This window comes from Takifugu flavidus, chromosome 16 (assembly GCF_003711565.1).
Source record: "Takifugu flavidus isolate HTHZ2018 chromosome 16, ASM371156v2, whole genome shotgun sequence".
NCBI lineage: Eukaryota > Metazoa > Chordata > Actinopteri > Tetraodontiformes > Tetraodontidae > Takifugu > Takifugu flavidus.
In genome coordinates, this window is record NC_079535.1 from 1,580,581 (window position 1) to 1,597,927 (window position 17,347).

Consider the following 17,347-nt stretch of genomic DNA (forward strand, 5'->3'; position numbering starts at 1 on the left):
TCTAAACATATCCTCTAAAATATACTTTAGTTTTCTATTTACATTTGCTGGCCTCCTGCGTTCTCTGCATTCACATGTCCCCAAATGTGACAAACAGGTTGTTAGTCCTGTTGTCCTTTTGGCCATCTGACTTTTAGAAATTAGTTTTCTCAGTTTTTAACTTGTCTCTGCACCCCTCCATCCCATTTTTCATGTCTGCTGCCTGTCTCTTTCCTCTCCATCTTTATCCATTCTTCCATCACCCCCTCTCCTCTCCTGATCCCTCTGGCTGATCCTCAAAGGGAACTCTGAAAGTGAGTGGGACTTGAAAGAGAAAGAAGAGCGCTGCTCTACCCAGCAAGGTCATCCCTCACTCGACTGATACACAGCGAGGAGAGAAAAAACAACACATGGGATAGGAGAGCTTTTCCTTCCCTCTGCTTTTCTCTTTCCTCCACCTCTCTACTCTTCTCTTTTATCACTCCTGAGTTGTTTGATATCTCACTTTTCCTTTCCTTCTGTAGGAGCTTGGATCTAAATGTTCATAAGCCCCTTGAGCTACAGTGTTATACCTCTATTTCTATTCCCTCTTCCTCTTTCTTTCTTACCGTTACTTCTTATTCCCCTGTCTTCAAACAGATGATCACTGTAATGTTTTCTGCCTTACAGAGCAGCAAAAAAGATGTTGAAATATCCTGACAGACACCCACATTTTTACCAATAATGCACAGTCTACATAGACTACGATATTGACTCCTCTCTTTTGGTGGAAGTTATTGATTAGGAGAAGTTAAATCTTCTTGTGTGTGAGCGAGAAAGCGAAAGATATAGATTCACCTGCCCTAACATAGGTATTCATCTCTTATGTAATGTTCTACAGGAAGCCTAGAGAATAGAATATGAGATACACAGCAATGAGCTTTGTAAATCCACGCTGTTCGCTTCTCGGTCTGTAAACAATGTGAATAGTGTGTTAAATAGCTGATAAATTGATTTGCTCCTGAGACTTTTTGGTAGAATGCATTCTCAGTTCAAACTATTTCTATAGATCTAAGTGATGACACACTTTTTTGTGGAGGAAAAAAAATGAAAAACAAAGAAATACAACAGGGTTTTCATATTTAAATACATTTCTAAGATAGTGGCACCAGAGGTAGGGTTACATAGTACGGAGTGAGTTGTGCGTTACATATGTCTCCCTTGATCTTTTTTAGAAGCCACCAACCTGTAGATTTGAGCAATGGTAATTTCTTTTCAGAGCTGTCCATAACTGTCTGTAATTTTAAAAAATGTGATTTCCTCTGTACCTGTACCTGTACCTGTATTTGAAAATGTAGTCATTGAGTACTTTTTCAAGTTTTAGTTTCAGGTCCAGCAAGTATTGTAGGTTAAGAAATATTCTTATTCAACTTCACATTCTGCTTGAATATATCACTGCGATTTCTAAAAACAAAGGACTTGTCTGTCTCCTTGGTTACTGAATGCTAAGCTACCTGACTGACACTTCCTGCATATGCCTTTTGGTAAAGGGCAGCCAGTGGTCTGGGAATGGTTTTCAAGGTTTTGTGTTTTGTTTGGTTTTTTTTTGGTGGGAGGAGGAGGTATTAAGGCGGTATGTAGCACTCAAACAAAAGGTGTTTTTACACTAAGTCGTTACAAGAAGGCACTTTGTGAACGTAGCCACCTGGAAAAATGGTCTAAGAACTTTTTTCTGTTTCAAGGCAACAATCAGCAACAGCAAGCATTGAAAAGAGGACAGCGACTGAGGGGTGGTCGGGTTGTTTTGTTCATGTTTGTGGTTAGCATACGACATACACTTACATCCCAGCTATGATCGAATGCAGTAGATTATACCTTTGGGCATTAATTCACTAATTTATGAATTGAAATATTTAATAGAATAGGACTAATGACCCCTTTTATGAGAGGCAGTTTATTAAAAACTATTGGATCCTGGAATTGTTATTTTATTTCTTTTTAAAAAAGTAAATCTATAACTGAAATTATTTTTAGATAATTACATGCCGTGGTTGATTGAACAAGCTCAACCACCACCCAAAACTGTATGATTGATTTTGCGTCTCTTCCGATCATTTTGCAACCTGACCCATCCCCAAGTTAATTTCCACATTTACTTCTCATTTACCTGATTACCCAAGAGTTGAGTTGGATACTGCTCCTCTCCATTCCCCAGAAAACCTGCTGCATTGCATAAAAGAATTGAGTGGGCACCGTCTCTGCCCCCAAACCAGATTTAGGAGCCCAGAAAAATCAACACAGAGAGACAGTTTTAGGCTGCAGTACACTTATGTTTTTGTATCTGCATTTGCCTTTGGGTGCATGTGTCTGTGTGTACTTGCATGCATTCCTGTCCACTGATGTGTGGGAATGTGTATGTATTTGTCTGTGTGGGTGTACAGTGTGTGTTTGTGTGTGTGTGTCCTTTTTCCTGTAGAGTTGTTTGATAGCCTTTGAAAATCTGCATTTCTATCAGATATTTTTCAAGGATTTATGCACATCATGTCACAGGCAGAAAATTGACAGTCTGATAAAATAAATTCACCAGTAACCTAACAAACCCACTCATCAGTCCTACCAGCAAGCACTCCTTGTCTTAGCCGCGCTTTTTCCTTGTCTCCTTGAACATTATGCTTGCTGTGATGTTGCGTTCTCCAGTTGCTGTCTACTTTTATAATAACTTCAGTGCCCTTGATTATCATACAGTACGCTGCACTCTGTACTCTGTAAGTTTAACAGCTTTACAAAACATCTGACCATCTTTGTATGATTTAAAAGAAAGGCCATAATAAGCGTATAGCTTGACAGGCAGATTAGAGTAATTTAGGCTATTAGACAGGCTATTAAAGTGCTATTTTTTAAAAGGCTATTTTTAAAATACAGAAATGTGTTCTCAACCTTGTAAATTTGTTGTCTTGTCCACGGACAGCTGGTTTGACTGTTGACTAGCATTTACTGCTGAAAAAGAACAAAGAATAACTGACAATAACAAAAATACATGTAGTCCACAGTCAAACACCATAAAGCACAACACAGTGTGATGTCACACAACCATTTGCACACACACACACACACACGCTATAGAACATTGGTCACATACTGGGTGATATGTTGTAAAAAGGAAACAGAGGTTTTTCTTTGTTTTTCCCTTTAACAATTTCTGTAATTTTTTGGCTCCTGGAATCCTGAGGTTTTCAACACTTTTATTTTTCTTTTAAATAGAAGCCAGTAGTAGTAGCAGTGTTGCTGTTTCTGGGTAGAAAGAGGTACAAACATTTCTGACTTCTGGTGCTAAATCCAGCAAAGAGAGAGAAAAAAATGAGATGTGGGGTGTTGTGTAAGGCCTAACAGAAAACATGCAGAGTCACAGGAAGCTCTGTGTTGTAGCAAAACAAAGGCAGTGGAAAAACTCAAATAATGCTCAATTAAGATTTGAGTTTCAAACACATGCACCTGCACACTAACACACCCCACCACCACCTATCTGAGTTACAGTTCTTTGTGTTTTGTTTATTTTAACTGACAGGGCACCCCTGTACACCCAGTGTCTACTGTAAATATGTCATACTGTGTGCTGATTTGCTCTCAGGGGTCATGTTAGGATGTATTTGTGTATGATGACTCCAGCACGCGTGTGGGTAGTGTCAAAGGCTGCGTCACCAGCAGAGACTTCAGCAGCAAGTCTTCAGGGTGCCATTGGATCAGACAACAATTTCACTGCCTGTCTAAACCTTTGCCCATCCAAAAGAAAATGCAGTTACGGCAATAAAGTGCTTCCTGAGAAAATATATAAAAAATTAGTAGAATAAATTGTATCAGGAACAACTGACCATCATCATATAAAGGGCAAGAGAGATAACCTAAAGTAAAAAGTCGATCCTTCCTTTAAACGTCCCAGGCACCATAGAACTGTCTTGAATTACTGAATTATCTTTTTGAAATGTAAAACACTGTCCTTTTATCTAAAAAAAGTAGTGAGGACAGTCACCACACCTCACTCCTGTGTGGTTTTATTTTGAAAGGTTTTTTTAGATGTATTGTACATTTATGAGTAAAACATATATATATATGCTACAGTGCAAAAGTGTAAAATGTAGAAAAACATTTGCAGAAGATGACTGCGAAGCTACAAATGAAATACCAACTGGCCAATAGGTGAAAAAATACACAAGTAAATAAATAAATCAAATGCTGTTTGACAACCTCTTTAAAAGAGGTTTGAGGTTTAAACTGGCTCACCGCTTTATTGAATAATAGCATTCATATAAAACTAATAATCAGTTGATTTTTGTTACCAGGGATTCAGGGATGCTTAGAAAGTGTTTTTGTGAGCACAACAGGCTGACATCTAATGAGCATCAATTGGGGAAAAAAATGAATAAACCACTAAAACTGCCTATTTGTTCACATTCTTTCTATTGAGACAAGAGTGACGAACACACTGCCATGTATTTTGTGCCTCTGTCCGCATTTCCATCCAAATGATACAGAGCTATTCTTAGATCTGTGGGTGGATAGATGAGCATCGTTTAGACTTTCATTTTCAAAGGCTTCTCTGCTCAATGCTGTAAGTAATTTCCAATCGACCATTTGTTGGTGTGCAGAGAAACGCGCATGCTAATGATAATTATGTGCACAAAGCTTGCTTTAAATTGAGGCTGTGGAGTTCTGGGGGAAGGATTTTGACCCTGAAATAGCTAAAAGTTCATGTGAATTTATTTAATTAAGGCTGTATTCGTATTCAGTCAGCTAAAAGATTAACCTGAAGGTAAAAGGCTTATAAAAGGCTTATAAAATTCAAATGATGATGAGAGTCAGGTAATTTTTGGACATGAGATGTGAGTAAGAGTGGTCAACCACATCTGTATCCTCAGACTGTAAATCTGACCACTATCAATAATAATAGATTTATTTCTATAGCACCTTTCAAAACCAAGCTACAAAGTGCTTAACAATAAAAACAACAATGAGATTTCCAGGCAGGCAGTTCCACAGCTGAGGTCCCCGAGTAGGAAAGGCCCTGTCCCAACCTTCTCATCCCCCTGGTAAAACATTCTTTTCCATTATCGTCTGTGGTTTCTGGCCATAACAGTAAGTTTGTGTCCACAGGGCAGTGGCCCACCTCCCTACTCTCACATCACTTCTTTGGAAATGTTAATCATTGTGCAACAGTCCAAACTTCTCTGGGTTCCTGTAATTCCTGCGCATAGACAGATTATACAAGCTTAAATTGGAACTGTAGCGCGACTCATCCGGCATCATTCAAATTGCAATGTGAGGCACAGGGATGGGATTTGGTTTTGTGACCATTAAAGGTTAAAAAATGTTCTTGTTTATGCGCTAGTTGTGTCTTTTGGAGTTCTTCCAAGCTGTCAAGAATCATTAATACCACAACCATGATGTATTTCTGCAACCTAATTTAAATCATACCATATAATCATTCAAATTCGCCTTACAATCATTGCAAGTTGATGTTCATATTCCTCATAATCCCCCATATCAACAGTAAATATTTATACACATAGTTATACACCTATCCATATGTATACAAATGTGTACTTATGCACAGACCTTCTTATGAACACAAGAAACCCTCAGGGCCACGTTTCAATAAATGCGACCTTTGGCATTTGACATAATGTGGCGCGATGTAGGATATATATACGAGGCTTAACCTAGTAAACAGCAGTCATCTGTTGTAAAGTGATATAATCAGTTCTAAATGCCCTGTGACTGCTTTAATGAAGATAGAAATAGAAATGGAAAGCAGGAAGCAGTCCTCTATAGATCTTAAAATGAGCATTAAAAGCCAATAAGCTGCTCTGTGAGACCTTTAACCCATCCTGGGGGTATTCCTTTTTCTTTTTTCCTTTTTTTTTGCTCCGGATCAGAAGAAATGAGGGAGTGACTTCTTCGGTTGGTTAGTCATTGGGGGGCTGCAGATTTCCTGTTTAAACAAGCATACAGTAATCACTGAAGGAAGTATGCTGCAGGAACACATCAGTAACATTGTGAAGAAAATAATGCCACATCCATGTGGGTGTTGGATGAACTACCTATGCTTTTCAATACATTTGTGTTGTGATGTCAAAGAAAGCACATTAATGTGTTTGCATATTTGCACTCACTGTCTTTGTTTGTTCCATCAGCGCCCTGGGAGGCTCTTCAGCACTTCATATCCCAGCCTTCCCCAGTGGAGGATGCCTAATTGACTATGTTCCTCAAGTGTGTCAGTTACTCACCAGCAAGGTAAACATCCTTTTTTTAGTCCACGTTTCAATAGTCTTTGTGTCACAGTCTCTATCAGTATTTGTATATTTTATGTCACAGCCTATCATAATCATTATTTATAATGCATAATGATGTCTACCAAACCTGGAATAATAATATTGTTGAATATTAGAACAGGGACCTCAGTGGGTAATCAATGCAGGAGGTGTGTTGTTGTAGCTACTAGTTAAAAAACCTGCACATACGCCTACACAAACCAAACCAAAATATATGATATACGTTATGTGGTATGTACACCAGAGCTGTGAAATGGCCTGAATACTGATATGATGCTCATTCCTATATCGGAGTGGGTCCTCATGCTACTGGAGTACCCAAGTATCAAGTTGTATTAAAAGAATAGTGCAGCAAGTTGCCGACTCAAGAGAGCAGGAGGCAGCAGTAAGTGTAATATTGCACAATAGAACACTACACTAGTGCAGCGGAGAGAGACCAGTGTCAAGTATCAGACTACTCTCTGAAGCACAGAGTTATATAATGAAGTGCTATATTACAGCACATCATTAAATACCAGAAGCATACTGAAACAGATGCATTTATAGATGCATTATATATATATATATATATATATATATATATATATATATATACATACACACACACGAGTACATAAGGGATGTGTTAAATGACTGAAAGATTTCCCACCCTTATTTAAGTTTATGTGACTATCAGTCTGTAGGAGTGAATCATTTATTGGACATAAGACATGGACATGGATTTAAGCTCTGGTTGAGCAAACGGTGTGTGTGTGTGTGTGTGTGTGTGTGTGCGTGTGCGTGTGTGTGTGTGTGTGCGTGCGTGCGTGTGCGTGCTTGCGCGCGCATCCATGCACATGCCTCCATGCCTCTAGCATCTATAATTGGACGCATACTGGCCAATGTCCACTAGCTGTCTGTGTCCTCAGCCTCAGCAAGTGGACAGGTAGTGTTATGATTTTTGCATAGACGTGATGGAGGATCATTTCTCTCAAAACAAGAGGCCATATATCCCTACACAACCTGTTACAAATTGAAATTCTACTCCTCACAGTCATGTCCTGTATGAATTCATGATGCCACAATTATTAAAACTTTTACATTTGGAATCTGGAAAGGAAATCTTTCTGCCTGTCCATCCTTCCCTCCAGTTGTCTGACTAGAGTTCAATATCTACATATTTTCTAGACAGGGATAGTTACAGTGAAAACGTGACTTTAAAATACCGTGTTCTCCATTTGTCTTGAAGTTTAAGTTAAAGCAGTGTGTTTGGTAAAAGAAAAGGAACTCCAAATCTTCTAAACCCCAAAAAGAGTGTTTTCTAAAGTTGGAACTGGCTGTAGTTGAAAATAAGGGTTAAGAAAAAACCTCTCGGCAAACATTAAAACAAATCTAGTGACATTGGAGAACAGGTTTAGCCGAATTCTGCATTGGGTTTAGCCTAGCTGTTTGTCTAAGTGTTGGTGTGCCTTTGCAATGTCTGTTTAACTTTTTGCACTCCACTTCTACAGTCATTGTGCAAGCACAGGTTGTGGGGCCACTTTTGTTCTTTTAACACATCAATTATTTCCTCCCACAATGTTCCAGATGCTGGGGCTGTAGGTGCACTGTCATTTATTTATTCAGCTGTGAATTTGCTTGATGGCAGCGCCTGGAAGATGCATGCATTCAAGTTACATATAATTTTCAGCTTCAGAGGGTTTATAATCCTGATTTTGAAGACACATAATACAAAACTATTATAGTTTGACTTAATAACATATGCCTTGTAGAAAATAATATAAGGGAAGCTCAGAAACATTAATAATGAAAGGACTGAAAAGATGTCAGTTGTGTGTTTTAATTTTCTTTGTTGTAGGGCGGATGTTGAAAGCAAAAGTTTGGTCACACAGTAGGAAGCTGTGCATTTCTTCACACAATTGAATCTTGTCTGACTGTAATCCAAAAATGTGCCACTTTTAAACCGGCAAAATAGTAATACTTTGCTTTTCTTCATAAATATCAAGCTTACATCATTAGCTCAAGTCAAATAATTCCACATAGATCCACTTTTTCCAAATATACGACAGGTTCAACAAAGACAAACGACTGGATTGATTGTGTCATTAAGTATGGTTTTATTATGTCATATATTATATATTATATTGTCAAACAGTTCAAAAGCTGGGGTTGGTGTGAATTCCACAGTGGGAAGAGAGATTGCTTAATCGTACAGCAGGAAGTTCTTCTGTCATTATTGTGTCACACTCCCCACAGACAGGCGCACAAACATAAAATGGAGTCAGATCTACAGGTAGGTTTGAATTCTCGCAAAGCAGATTTACCTGTCTTACATCATGCAGCGCTTCCCGCAGCCAATGAAAAGACTTGGCGTTGGCGGGTGGTGGAGGGGGCGGAAATCCTTTTATGGTATGAATGGGAAAGGTCAGCAGTCCACACTTCCTTTGAAAAATACACACACACACACACACAGAGACACACACATTGAAGGTTAAAAACTGTAGTTCAGCACCTTACTGAAAAAATGGCCTTGCAGCATTTGAGAAGGCTAAATTATCCCACCCAACTATCTGGACAAGTTTACACATTGTGCACGTCATTTTGTGTTCAAGATCACAGTTTGATGATTAATCACAAGCATGTACTCGTGGTTTGTTTGGATTGCGTACATTCTCTGCATGTTTTAGATTTGGAGATGTTTACAAAATGCTTATTAAATGGAAAAGACCACCCTTTTATTCTGAACAACTACTGGTTTCCCTGCCAATGTGCAGTTGAGTGTGTGTGTGAGAGCAAATACTAACCTGAGACCAATGGGAGTCTGGATATTAATTATCTTATCTTTTCCTTATGAACCCACCTGTGCACAGTGTGTATTAAGCCTCTTCCCTTATTTCTGTAGGTGCAGTATGTGATCCAAGGATATCACAAGAGGAGGGAGTACATCGCTGCTTTTCTTAGCCACTTTGGAACGTGAGTTAACCTGAGAACACGGCGGCGACCCTCGGTTGTTTTCATTAATAATGAATCAGACTGATATGTTCCACGTTCATCCATGTCCTCTGAGCTGAAAATGATTGTATTTATTTGAGTGAATCGGTTAAATGGAGCGTTGCGACTGATAGATGCGTGTCTATTCCAGGGGTGTGGTGGAGTATGATGCAGAGGGATTTACAAAGCTCACTCTTCTACTCATGTGGAAAGACTTTTGCTTCCTTGTGCATGGTAGGAAAATCAACCATGTCAAACAAAACATGTATGAAAATATAATGATATATAAGCATCTTTGACCTTCTCTACATCTCCCTGTCTGTCCCCCATAGTGGACCTTCCACTGTACTTCCCCAGGGACCAGCCCACCCTCACCTTCCAGTCCGTGTACCACTTCACGAACAGCGGGCAGCTCTATTCTCAGGTGCAAAAGTCATATCCCTACAGCCCTCGCTGGGACGGAAATGAAATGGCCAAGAGGGCGAAGTGAGTAGATCAGTCAGTGATCAGTCATATCTGAATGATTCATCTGAGTTTTCAATCATTACACTCATTCACATCAAGCTGAAAGTAAATGTGTGTGTTGCACTGGATGAGGTGGACAAAAAGTGAAAAAGTGGATCTTGTTGCTGTATCATGGCAGCCTCAGACTATAGCAGGATAAATAAGATGGTGGTTACAGGTCAGGTGACCCTGTTTTATCAGTGAGCATTAGTAGAAGTCTAGTATTGACTGTAGATGTACATTTAATGACTATAAGCATTCTGAAAGAGAAGGGTTTTCTGCTAAATCATTAAAGTACACAGGGTCTGTAGGTCTGCTGTGGGGGGGCTGATGGCTCAATGCTCAGCCATCCAGATCCTGGGAACCACATGCAAACCAGTGACTTCATCTGGTTATAATACATTGCTATCAGCTTTTCCAGTTATAATAGAGCTGGGCCTCTAAGGGCCTTGAAGGTTTGGTTAAAGTCTTGCCAATTCCTGTGACTCAATGTGTTTTAGATCAGCGGAGGACTTTCCAGAGAATTATTGGGACTCTCTGATAGCAATGAATTACAATAATCCAGCCTAGACGTCACAAGTGGATGTACGTTCCCTAAAACAAGCCTGAATTCGGACTAACTGACCTGTGTCCTCAGCATAGCAAATATAATCATTTTTCGAAGTGAAGCGTGTACAAAATGAAAAGGATTAGTTCAAGTACAGACCCTTGTGGAACTCCATGACTAACCCTAATATATGAAGAGTAAAAAGTCATTAATATTAACAAATTGGAATCTGTCCTATTATTAACTAAACCACCCCAGCACTGTGCCCTTGATTCTAATGACATGCTCCAGTATGACGGTCATCAGTTGTATCGAAGACAGCACTGATGTCCAGCACTTTAGAGACCCGGGTGCGTGAAGGGAGCTCCTCAGGGCCTTCACTGTTTCATGGAGGGGGGGTTAGAGGTGTTCATCCAGCTCAGTAGCGATCAATAATAACTACAACAGGGTCTGACTCTGTCCAGGGTGAACCCTCAATCCTGACTGCTTTGTTAAAGAGGAAGCTGGATATAAGCTGGCTCGAAATTTTTATTATATGTTGCAACAAATTTGCAACATATCTGGATCAAGTCCACAACCAGTTTACCACATTACCAGTTTACTTGCATTCTTTAGTGGAAACCTTTTCAGTGTCTTAATCAGAGTTAAGACATTGGTGTTCTATAGCTACAGGTTACAGGTCTAACATTATAGTTTGCTCCAATCTTTAGAATTCAGGTTGAATGAATTGTGGAAGCTCTTTCACATGACACACTCATCGCAGCCCTGGGCCAGCTTGAGGAGCAAGGAGCAACCCTTGCTGCTCAGTAAAAATGGTGAATGTTAAGCTGAGTGACCCAGTCCTATTCCCATTAAACCACATACCTGCCACTTCAACAGGTGCGCTGTGTTAATAAGGCTTGGATCCCCTTGTGCCTTCAGAACTGCCCTGTTCTTCGAGGTGTAGATATGGAGATTTGGGCAGATTTGATGGCTGCACATGCGTGTGACTCTCCCATTCTTCCAAGAGTGTTAAGATCATGTCTTCCACACCATTACACCACCAGCAGCCTGAACCAGTGATACAAGGCAGGAGGTATCCATACTTTCAGATTAGTGATGCCAGATGAATGCCCTCCCCTCAGAAATCAAGACTCATCAGACCAGGATGTTTTTCCAATCTTCTATTTAAATGTTTTGTGTGACCTGTGACCTTAGTTTAGTCTCCTGCTCTCATCCATCTGCTTCATGGTTATAGCGTGACGGGTGTTCAGAGATGCTCGATTAGATCCTTCAGGTTTGGCTTCAAGTGTCACGCCTAAATATTATTTACATCCATGATTTTATCCCTCCACTGGCTAGCTTCATCATTGCTCTCTTCATTGTTCATTGTCGCCAATGTCGTCTGATTGGGTGTGACTTGTGTCAGAAACGCACCAGATTCAGGTCACATTTGACGGCAGCTTGGGTGGCCTTCAATGCACCTTCTTCCCAATTCCAGAGCTCAGTCTGAACTTCAGCAGGGTGTCTTGACCATGACTACAGGCCCAAATGCCTTTGACTTGCTGCCATGTGACCTTCTACTGTGAATAGATAGCTGCATTAACAGCTATTGCTAATAACTATTCATATCGGTGGTCCCATACCAACACACGACCTCAGTGTGTAAAGGTGAACACTCCCTTTGTCACTTTAGTCCAGTGGCCTCCACAGTCACCAGATCTCAATCCAATAGAGCACCTTTGGGATGTGGACGAGTGGGAGATCAATGGCATCATCAGCCAACAGATCTGCACCAACCGCGCGATTCTTTCATTTCAATACGGATCAAAGTCTCTAAGGAATGGTTCTAACACCTCGTTGAAAGTATACCATGAAGAATGAAGGCAGTTCTGAAGGTAAAAGGGGCTCCAACTCTGTATCGGCAAGGTGTACTGAGCAAGGTACCCAGTGAGGTGGGTCCAGAACCAATTTGACTTTTTTCACCATTGCTAGTTTATGCTAGCCTTCTTGCATATTTCAAATGTTCCTGACCAAATCAACACACATCCACATAAATTTCTCAAATAGATCCAATGCTGAACTGAGTAGCCATGCACAAAAGCACGCCACTGGAACAGCGCTGAGGCTGTTGCTATTTTTTCTGTGTGAATATTTGAGTTCTGTCTCCCAAGAGCAGATTCATCAAGTCATGTATGCAAAAACGAAATCTATTCTGCCTTTCATCTGTACTTTGATACACACTGGGGCTGTGGCTGACCCAGTGAATTTCTCAGTTGCTGTCAAGCATTTGAAGAAAAATTACTGTCATATGTTGATGTTTTATTTGCCTCTCTCCCCAACTCTCTCTCTCTCTCCCCTACTCTCTCTGTGTCTCTCTATCTCTCTCACCCAGGGCATACTTCAAGAGCTTTATCCCTCAGTTCCAAGAAGGAGCATTTGCCAATGGGAAACTCTAGCACCCTCAAGTTTAATTTACATGCCCGCGGTGGTGTGTGTGGTTATGTGTGTGTGTGTGTATGCGTGCGTGCGCATGCATAAACATAAATTGGTGAAACATACTGTGCTCCTAAAAGTCCATTGTGCTTAATGCACATTGACTCTGCAGACTCCGCGCATCAGCCTTGAATTTATTGCCTTTTACTTCAGTCTGCTTTGGGTTTCATTGCAGTGACACATTTAGAAGAATTTGTGGCGCTGTCTTATGCTGTAACAAAAAAGACGAAACCTAAACAATGCAATAGTTGTAATAATTCACATCACACTCAGACACAACTTGCAATATCAATATATTTAAAGGGGATGTGAATTATCATTGTTGACTCCATGACCTGACACAATTGGCACAAATGAGTTGTGTATTTGTGTGTGGCTTCAGACGCCTTCCTTCCGAACGCCCCTGTAGTGTTGTGTCGTGCACTACACACTTGTGTGTAACTACCTGTGACAGACCTGTAGAGATGATCAAATGTTTCTGAATATTCGGTTTGGGCTTCTTTAAGTGTGTGTTTTGTGTGTGTGAAGAGCACAGCGCTGTACCTCTTAATGTTGTGTCGCATTTATGTCCAGTAAAGAAATCTGTTTCCCTTCCTGTGACTCATTGTTTTATACGTTAAATATGTTTTTATGCCATCTGTCTTCATCTCTTCAGAATTGTTTGTGTTCAATTTTACAAATGACGATGAGACTTCGGGCCTGACAAACGCACAACTGGAATCGGGGTGGATCATTCTGGCGCCAGTAAATTTTCGTCACCAAAATAAACGGTGTTTATCGATGCTTCAGATAAACGATATTTCTAAATAAAATGAAATCTTTTAAGAGGAAATGTCCATCCTTTTATGGGTTTTCATAAATGGACAATGGTGTTTTACTTCTGAGTGTCACCTCAGTGTCTGCAAACCCTGGAGATGCTTTTTTTTTGTTTTAATGCAGCCCCAGTGTGCTTCTGTAATGAGAAGCTACAAAGCCCAATGTGTATACGTGCATGCGTGTGCACGTGCCTGTGTTTGAGTGAGTGTTCTCTTGCTTGTTTTCATCATTAAATATGAGGGTCATAGTTAGGGGTCCTTTCTGGCCTCAGGCGCTGCCCTTTGCTATATTTATTGTTGGTAATGCAGCAACTGTCAAGTCTAATTGAGAACTATAGGGTAAATGTATCTGGGGCATTTAATAGAATCAAGGCGCTTAATAAAATATTTTTTAAAAGATTATTTTTGTCTTTTTCACTGCCCCACTCCATGTTTCTTGGTCTAACCTTTTCTGACCTGCTTTGAAAAAAAGAAATAAAAAATCTTCTGCTGTCAGCTGCGAGATGAGCTGCTCTCATTTTGGAGATCTGGAGGGAGGAAGTTGAAGAGAAGGGTTGCATCTTAACATGCGTCAGTGCTAAACAGTTGGAATCTCCACTCTCCCCAACATATCGTAGCTCTGCACTCTAAAGGTGGGACGTCTTTAAATCAGCCCGACGCGTCTTGATCTGAAGCAATAGACGAGGAGCTGCTCTTTCCATCAGACACCAAGACGTCGTGAGGTGAACCAACTAACAGCGGATCTAGTAGGAAGTAGTCTGTGCTGAAGTGTTGTTGGTGTTGACCTTTAAACCGTTCCTTTTAAAGCGTCTTAAATCCGGTGGGGTGCTTAGGTCCCATTTCAGCTCTCACATGTGCCTCTACCCAAACACGGCTCACCTTTACATGCTTTTAAGCAATTTAACATGGATTTATCCCATGTAATGATCCTGTGAAGGTGCTGCTCAAGCTACCTTTTGAAGATGATTCTCAGCCTGCTGAATCACAATGCAGGGGTCTGCCAACCCTCTGAGCTAATACTTCAAATCCACTAATCCAGACGTCTTTAACAGATCTCTTCAGTGGTCGGATGGAATAATTAAAGGCTGGAAAAATTAGCTCAGAATCAGTGAACGAGGAATGATTCATTTGATGGGAGTGGTATTTATGTTGTCCAGTTCACTTCATAATTTCCTGCGCACGGCAAATTGCTTTCTAAATATAAAGCTGCAATGTTTAATCAGGTACTTCTCCTTTTATGTGAAATACATGAACTTCAATAAAATCTTTGAAATCCTACCAGCATCTTTACTGACACACAACAGTAGACATCACACCTCTGAAGTTGGCAAACATTAATATTAGCATTAGATTAACATTAACTGCTTTGGTGACAACCCTATAAGCAGCTAGCTCCGAGGCAGAGAGGACCTGCCAGCCTGGAGAACTGACAAGTGTGTGAAACAGGATCACTTAAAGCCCAGAAAAGAGCACCTTCCAGGCTAATAAACCAGAGTTGGCTCTTGGCATCACTCACCCCGCTTCACCTCAGAAGTTGGGTTGGTAGTCGCCAGAAAGTTTTTGACATGTGGGTAATAAAAAATCTGTAAGGCCAACAAAGTGTGCGGGGATGAGGCACAGCGGCGAGGTCGGAGAGGAACATGGTTGAAACTCCTGAGTCATCCCCTTGTGAACCACGCACAACAGCGCGGATGAGATAATCAAAATGCTGGAATATGTCAAGGCACTAATGGCAGTCAAGGTTGTGTGTAGGTTTCCTACCCTAGAATTATCATATGCATTGTTTGCATCCTTAACATGTAGCCGTCCTTGATATGTAGCTGCTCCAGTAAAGTTTCATTGTTTCTCTCTGCAATGACAAAGCTTTTATTCAACTCCAGATGTGTTACAACCATATAATTCTTACTTTCCTTGCACATTTCATCATCATCATGATTAATCTTAACATTGTTAATATTATTGTTGCGTTGATTAGCATGTCCTATGATTTTGTTCTCCTTGAAAAAGATAAATTGCTGGCTATGTGAAGAGGAGGAGCTAATGTCGCAAACTCATGTCTGTGGGGTACTTTGTGCTTCATCTGTAAGTACAAATTCAGAGTGACATATGGGGCGTTTACTCCCCCACTCCTTCCCTCCTCCACCCATCTTGGCGGGAGTCTGGGGGGGGGGTTGGATTTTAGAGACGGTGCCGTATTTGTGATGCAGCATCGGGTTGTTGATGTGAGCCATGTTGAGGATGATGGAGCTGAGAGGCTTAACTAATTTTGGAAAGAGTGAGCAGGAGGAGGAGAGCAGAGGGGGGATTTGGGGCCTTTTGTTACAGCCTGTTTGATCTTGGAATTTAAAAAAAATGGCCCAAAGATGTTGTGAAATTTAGAGAATTATTGCTCTGGCCCTTCACTGTCTCTTTTTTTAATGAAACTGAGGAATTGCAGGAATAATGCCCTCCTAAAGGAAGGCAGCAGGCATCCAAGCCGTCCTTCTCCTATAGATAAAACCTGGATGTCGTTAAACTGATTGTTAATTGCTAATTACTCCTCATACACGAGTAGCCAAAGAGAGCAAAGCTAAGCTGATCAAATGAATGTTCGCTCTGGAAGCGTGAAGGGCTGATCCCCCCCCCCCCCCCTTTTTTTTCCTCTTTTCTCTTTGTTGAAATCTTTCAGGATCTGATTGCTTCTGATTTCTTTGGATGAAAATAAAGGTTATTTTTTTCCTCTATGTAAAGAGGTTAGGTTGGCTTGTTCCTCATTTTCCCCTGAATGTAAATGGCATAAATCACAATCAGCACAGCCAGAAGGATGATTTCAGCATGTTTGCTAACTTTGAGTTACTCTGTGTGGGTGCGTGTGTGTTCTTTTACTCTTCTTTTGTCGTACCTCTTGCCCAGACCCCCCCACCCACCCGCCACCGCCACCCCATCATCTACCTAAGGAGCTGTCAGCCTGGATTGCAGCACTGTCACTTCAGCCTGTCACACTGAGGGACGTGTTCTGATCAGCCGTAGACGCTGATAGACCTGTCAGCCGAGATGACAACCCCAGGTGAAGACACACACACACACACACACAGGTACATGTAATGTGACAAGACTCCCTCATCCCTCCACCCGTACCTCCGCTACGATAAAATACAAATCCACGTGGCCAAACTTGGGAGACTTTTTGATGTGTTGAAGGAAACTTTTGGTTGTTTGTTTATTAGTGGATGTGATACAGTTAACATTCCGTTGGATATGGTGTCAATGTACACTTTCAGTGGTCTCCCTGTGGTGGTTTTGAGACTGAGATGTTTGAGGTCCATCAGAGGGTGAAACGGACTGGTTGAGGTGGTGGGTAGCTAATATTAAAACAGTGTTGTTGGTGTCACCGGTCGGTACCTTGAAAAATAAACCCTCAAACTAATTTCCCATTAGTTTGGGAAAAACAAGTTTGTTTTTTTCTTTAAAGCAGATTCAACTTGATTCTTAAGGCGACAATTTTCTCATCCTATCCTGCTGCCTTAAGAATTGAGGTGAATCTGCTTTTAAAATTGGGTTAAGATTGGACGCTTTAGTCGTTTAGTATAAGGGCTTTAGGCTAGTACCGCTTGTTGTTGAAGACTCGCTGCCATGTGAAATGTCCAAAAATCTGCTCCCGCAGATTCTGTGATGCCGCCTAAGACGACCGTGTAAAATGCAACTTGAAATGTGCATTACAGAGGACCACATACATGACCCACAGGTCTGCTTTATAGCAGACCTGGCCATTC

General features: G+C 40.8%; 1 protein-coding gene across 3 annotated transcripts in view; it reads left to right on the top strand.

The window, feature by feature from the left end:
* babam2 (BRISC and BRCA1 A complex member 2) overlaps window positions 1-13,997 on the top strand; it is a 63,726-nt gene extending 49,729 nt beyond the window's left edge. For all 3 annotated transcript variants that reach the window (XM_057058140.1, XM_057058141.1, XM_057058143.1), the window contains exons 8-12: window positions 6,147-6,246; window positions 9,166-9,236; window positions 9,406-9,488; window positions 9,587-9,740; window positions 12,680-13,997. In XM_057058140.1, coding sequence (XP_056914120.1) covers window positions 6,147-6,246; window positions 9,166-9,236; window positions 9,406-9,488; window positions 9,587-9,740; window positions 12,680-12,743 — 472 coding nt within the window. In that variant the 3' untranslated portion in view covers window positions 12,744-13,997. The remainder of the gene's footprint in view (window positions 1-6,146; window positions 6,247-9,165; window positions 9,237-9,405; window positions 9,489-9,586; window positions 9,741-12,679) is intronic.
* The last annotated feature ends 3,350 nt before the right edge of the window (window positions 13,998-17,347 follow it).